A 6,646-nucleotide genomic window follows, 5' to 3' on the forward strand; every position below is an offset into this window, starting at 1 on the left:
ATCAGATTTATGTAAGGGAAGACATATGAAATACCTTTTTAACTTGCACTGTAAATAGCATGAAATACTTATATTTGCAAGTTGATATTAAACCTATTAGATCAAGTTGAATCGAAGACTCATCATGTGTATGCATTGTTTAATAATTATAATTTTTTTCATTGCCTCGCCTACAAGAATACAACAACAAGCATATTTCATGAATATTGAAATGAATACTGTTCACCAATTATTTTTATAGTCATCTTATTTTTGGATCATTTGTCATCTACTCCTTGGTAAACAAAACAGGGTTCATGATGGCAGGTATCCAGGTTTGGAGAGTAACGGAATACATGTAACAGGATTACTTATTTAAAATACAAAATATTAGTAACTGTATTCCACTACAGTTACAATTTAAATAATTGGTAATTAGAATACAGATACATTCAAAAAGTATTTTGATTACTGAAGAGATTACTTTTCATTTTATTGTCATTGTCATTTTATTTTCACACTCCCCAACCCTGCCTATACATTAGGTCATGTACTAGCAGAAATATGTTTTTAATCCAGAAATCTGCCATAGAGGCTTGGTGGGATCAGTGAATCATAGATAAATATTAAAAATGATGTTCTACGTTGCCTACACTGTAATCCCCAATGTTGACATTACTGGAGAAATCAATCAATCAAGTTTTGGGATCATAACACAAATACAGCATATAAACTCCTTGTACTTATTTTTCTTAAAAATCCATAGACTTAATATTTTAAGTGTTAATATCTCAAAATATTGAGCACAAAATATAGGTTGTTATTAAGAATGAATTGAGGTTTGAGCACATTTGTAGTATTGTTGTTGTTGTTTTTTTGTTGTTGCAAATAGTTGTTTTATGTGATGTTACACTGTCTCAATTCTCCTTGTGCATGTGCAACTGAGGTACAGGCATATATGCATTTCAGAGGAGAAATACGTTTTTTTTTAATGATTGACTTAGAATCAGTTAGAATTGTAATTATTTAACTGGTGTTGTTGTTTGATCTCAATTTGAGTCCTTTCAATTATGATTAAGTTGAAACGACAACATTTATATAGCAAATCTGAGTTACGTCTGCTTGCACCTTAAGCTAAAAAGTTAATTCTATATGAACACCAAGTTAAGTGAACTTACACAAGTTTTGAAGACGCCATAACTCAATTCAATTGAGGGAAAGAGTTTACTCAATCCGTTGAGAACAGTCAACTTATTAGGGTTTTCAGTATGGCGTGCCAGAGCTCTGCTCCGAGATGAACATACATTTCAATGGGTTTTTTTTTAAGCATGTTTACTTCTATAGCCTAGTTGTATCATGCTTAATATATAGTGGAGACAAAACACACAGTTCACACATAAGGATGTGGGGTCGGACGAGGAAAAAATTCATCCATACGACTCCAGTGGTTTAATCCATGTCTTCTTAAGCAATACAATAGGTGTGAGTAAGAAACAGATCAATATTTAAGTCCTTTTCTACGATAAATTCTCCTCCCTGCCTGGTATGTAGCGATATGCACAAAGACTGTGAATTGACAAAACAAAGTAGAAGAACGTGAAAGTGAAAAAGAAGATTGATTGTAAAAACAAAACAATAAAAAGACTTAAATATTGATCTATTTCACACCCACACCTATCATATCACTTAAGAATGTATTGATTTAACCACAGGAGTCATATGGATTTGTCGGCAATCTCCATTAAATGTCGGCGAGTGGAAAATCACTGCTAAAATCGTGCAGTGTAAACTCTGCATAAGATGAAAGATGATGAATTTAATACATTTATTTAATTTATGTATTATGTTTATTAGAGGCTACTAGTTACAAATAAAAAAGGGGAATGGAAAATGCACACAGCAATAGCGCTCGCTCGGGTCTCAGGAGGTTGTGCTGCCTTTATGCATTCACTTGCATTGTATGGACCAACAGAGTTGAGATATTCTTCTAAAAATCATGGTTTGTGTTCAGCAGAAGAAATTCATACACATCTGGGATGGCACGAGGGTGATTAAATCGTGAGAGAAGTTTCATTTTTGGGAGAACTATCCCTTTAAGAAACATTTCAAATGATCACATCAATGTCAAGAATACTAAGTAGAAATCTTGGAACTAACGTACTGTTTATAATGTAATGTTGTGTATGTCACTACAACAGATTGGTGGCTGTGACCGGATGTCATCATCAGTGGCTTAGTGGGTCAGAGGCACATCTGGCACAGAGGTAGATCATCTAAGCTGACTGCTAAGCAGCGGAAGACATGATATGCTAATAATACCTGATGTTTATATCAGATACTAAGAGATCCATAACTCTATGGTGCTGTTCTTAGAGTGTAAGGTTTTGGATATTCAAGTTGGCTAGACCTACTGATATCTTGCTTTTTTCCTGCACAGAGGGCAAAGTTCTCCAGGCAGCAGATGTTTCATAGCAGTGGCTCAGAGAGGCTCAACATAGAAGTGTGAGTTAAGCAGATGTGCTGTGGAGTTCATGAAAATGTGCTATCAGCGTGCAAGTTTAAAAGGATTAGAAGGCTGCAGGATTTAATTTGTGTTTCCGGTATTGTTTCCCAAAGGTTGCTACATTAATGCCATTTTCAGGCCACAGTGCAACATTAGAGTACCGGTAATCTATGTGTTCGAGATTGTCAGTCTAATGCAGAACATCTTTTAGTGTAGTACATTTATACAGATGTTTCAGATTTGTTTTGGTACTTTCTATTTGATCAAATGGAAAAATAATGAATTATGTGTTTACATGCAAGGAATCAATATTTAATTCGTAATATATAAGTATATATTTTCTTTTCATAATATGTGTGTGTGTGTGTGTGTGTGTGTGTGTGTGTGTGTGTGTAGATGACATTGACATACACACACACTGATGCTCTACAATCTGAGTAAATAAACTGGAAGAGAGAGAGGATTAACTCGCAGTCCACTGGTGATGTTTCGATTTTCACTGATGAGCTTACCTAAAGCCTATATGATCAAATTACTGAAATATCATTGGCAAAGCATGACATACATTTTTTTACGTAACAAGATAATAATTCTCAGAAACATTCATAGGTTGTTTTTCATTCAGTTTTATAACAAAAGTTGCAAGTTGCATGTCCAATAAAAGACACAATCCAATTTGTAAAATAGATGTCATACAGAAAGGTGATTAAAACAGACTGAAACTTACTGTGCATTTAATGGATTTAATGCATGCATTCCAGCCAATCAGAATCAAGTATTCTAATAGACCATTGTATAAAATATTGTTACATAATACTGATATGACATCATCATAGTTTACAAGAGGAGACAGGACTTGAGGTCATGTAACTATAAATCAAAACAAAGTGGCACTCCAATAAAAGCAATAATATACAAAGTGGTATAAAATACTGTTTCCATATACATCTGTTATTTTAGAGTTTATCAATAGTCTGATGCTGGCATTTATGTTTTCTTCTTTGCTGTACACCTTCAACTTCTGAGGTGTGCTCTCAATTTTTAGACATCATTTTGACAAACTCTGCGGGATAGAAATGAAAATAAAAGACCATAGAGAGTGAGTGACAAAAATGCAAATGTCTACAGTGAAATAATACTTAAAAAGGTACAAATATATTTGCATTATTATCATAAAATATTAAACTAAGTGGAGTTAATTTAAAAAAAAAAAAGAAAAAGAAAGAAACATTTGTATTTGCAACCAAACCATTTCACACACAAAAAAAAACAAGTTTGTTAGATTTCAAATTTGACAATTTAAACATAATTAAGAAATTTACATTTGGATGATTTCTGGTTATCAGACTATGGACCATGTAACCATGGGGCATGTCCTTGGTAATGTGATAAACTACACCTGAGGATTCTCTTTCAGGAAATTACTTGGGACTAGTTCATTATTGTAATAACGGCTTAGAAAAGTGAAATCTGTTTCACTGAAATCATTTGTTTGCTGATGACTGTGACATTTTATCCAATTAAATGTAATTAACACAAGTGAGACGTAAAGTATCCAAAAGCATATGGAGACCATAATAGCATTTATATGTTACTTAGCAACAGTGACAACAGACACCTAAAATACATTATTGATAACATTGGTTCTCATTCCTAATTGGTAAGCATCAGTTTTTAATATTTTTATATTAAGTCTATATATATATATATATATATATATATATATATGTATATATAATAGATATATTATTTATTAATAAATATATTATAGATATTCTTTTTGCTATGTGTCAATGTTTGTAGTGTGCACATATTAGAAACACATTGAATGTGACATCATAATCTGCATGTTCAAATATAAGAACAAAGATCTAGTTCTTATAAGGGATCAGTAAGCAAACTTTCAGACTGCACGTGTGATCAACAGATTGGTCAAGTGTCATGGAAGTGTTCCCGTGAGACACATGAGAGCATGTACTCATGGCACGTTTATCTCAGAATGGTCACTCTTCTGGGGGCACATGTCTCCTCCGTTGAAATGAACATGACACTTATATCTGTGTGAGTATAAAAAGAAAGCCTGATTGTTTCTTTTTTTACCTTCAAAATCAACGGTTCCGTCTCCATTTTTGTCGGCTTCTCGGACAACGGCTTCTATTTCCTTCCTGTTTGTACTTTCACCCAACAACTTTTGCATTGCATGTCTCAGTTCTTCAATGGTGATAGAGCCGTCTCCATCCATATCAAACTACAGACATACATAAAAAGATGAAGATAACACTCATTTAATAGACAAAACAAACATCAGACTGGAGGCCTACTTTTAGAAATGGTGGAAATAAAATATATCATAAAAAATGACTTTTTTTTGTTGTTGTTATAAATGTCCAATAGTCTGAGATCATTTGTATTTAGTATGTCCCTCTTTTGCTTTGATGAGGGTAGATGCTTTAGCTGGCATGAACTCAGGTTTGTTCAAAACATGATGATCCATGTTATCCCAGCATGATTTGAGAATGTGTGATTCCATTGTAGGAAGGAGCGACCTTGAAATAGACATATATATATATCATTTTGTGTCAAAATGTTTCTTTGTTTTATAATTTGTAGTATAATATGTGATCTCAGGACCCCACTGTACGTTAGGAAAATTAAAAGACACAAAAATAGAAAAAAAATTAGGTTAGGAAAAATTCAGCATTCAGAAAAAACGATTCTTTACCTCTCTAAATGCTTCCTTCAGCTCCTTGAGTCCAATCATTCCAGCAGTTTCTGCCAAAAGCTTTGGAGCCATGAGGTCAACAAAATCCTGAAAATCTACTCGTCCTCCAACTGAACAAGAGACAAGAGAGAGAGAAACTATCAATGCATGCTAAATAAACAGATGTAACATCCATGGATTAAGAGAATATGACAGCGGGAGATGACATTGTCTTACGGTTCATGTTGATGTTTTGGCTAAGTTCAATCAATTCCATCTCAGTGGGCATGTAACCCATTGTCCGCATCAGGTTGCCTAGATCTTTACAGCTGATCAGACCATCCTTATCCTTATCAAATTCAGAAAACGCCTCCCGCAGCTCTGCAACACACAGTATGCAAACAGACACATTAGCACATATGAATTGTTCTGGATGAATGACATTGTCACATTGATATACAGTATATTGATACATTGTTACATGTACATTACACTTATTTAGTTGGCAGATGCTTTTATCCAAATGACTTCCGTTTGCATTTGCCATGCTCTGCCAGAGCAAAATGCCTTGCCAAAATGTCATGCTTTCTGGATTTTACATATCATTTGCACCTTTCATCTTATTTTGTAAGGTCAATCTGGTAGTGTGAATGAGTCAATGAGTCAAAACAGCTCAGATAAGCAGCTGTGAGTATTTCCAACAAATAATCAGTTAACATTAACAAAGCTGGGCATTGAGGTTTTGTTTTTTTTAAAACCTCTTGATATAATCTTAAATCTCTGGTTTTAAGTTCAGCTCTAAATAACTTTACATTTCAGATGTGGGGAACACAGCTAAATAAAGGCAGTAAAATGAATGTTTTACCCTCTATCTCCTCATCAGCCAGCGGCCGCTCCTGTAAAACAATCACGGTTACATATTCACCAACATTTTTGGATTCGGCTAAATTAAGCAGACCTTTTATGTAAGGTTTTATGTAAGCAACAAGCTGTTGTTGATGTCAGTGTCTTAGGAATAATTTTGAAATAATTCTCCCAGACAGTTATCATTCTGTTTCCTGCAGATATTCATTAATCCCACCAGCAGATCCAACACCATAATCAGAGAACATTCACATGGGCTTTAACAGATTTAAAATTTTTGAACTAGATCCTCATTAGTGCAGCAATTATGTACTTCAGATCAGAAGCACCTGCTAGAATTTGAAATTAAAGGATACAGTACAGAAACATCTGTCTAACAATGATCATGAGACTTGTGTCCTCTTGAAACTCTGGAGTACATGAACATTTTAAACAAATGGATAAATAAAAAGAGAGACTTACAATGTTTTTAGCTCCTCTTAGGAAAATGCATGCCGGCCCCAGACTCATATCTGACAACCTCTTCTTTGTGTTTTCTGTGTGTCATTAAAAATATTCAAATATTTATCATAATTTGTAATGTGATATTAATATGTTAA

General features: G+C 33.9%; 1 protein-coding gene across 1 annotated transcript; it reads right to left on the reverse strand.

Moving 5' to 3' along the window:
- Nucleotides 1–3,416: 3,416 nt before the first annotated feature.
- On the reverse strand, nt 3,417–6,282 carry cabp5b (calcium binding protein 5b). The gene is made up of 6 exons (XM_052132738.1): nt 6,265–6,282; nt 6,049–6,079; nt 5,421–5,564; nt 5,205–5,314; nt 4,583–4,730; nt 3,417–3,545 (listed from the first exon to the last, which is right to left on the reverse strand). The coding sequence occupies exons 1-6, from the start codon at nt 6,280–6,282 to the stop codon at nt 3,517–3,519; spliced, it is 480 nt and encodes a 159-aa protein (XP_051988698.1). The 3' UTR covers nt 3,417–3,516.
- Between the last annotated feature and the right edge of the window lie 364 nt (nt 6,283–6,646).

Source organism: Xyrauchen texanus, chromosome 8 (assembly GCF_025860055.1).
Source record: "Xyrauchen texanus isolate HMW12.3.18 chromosome 8, RBS_HiC_50CHRs, whole genome shotgun sequence".
Taxonomy (NCBI): Eukaryota; Metazoa; Chordata; class Actinopteri; order Cypriniformes; family Catostomidae; genus Xyrauchen; species Xyrauchen texanus.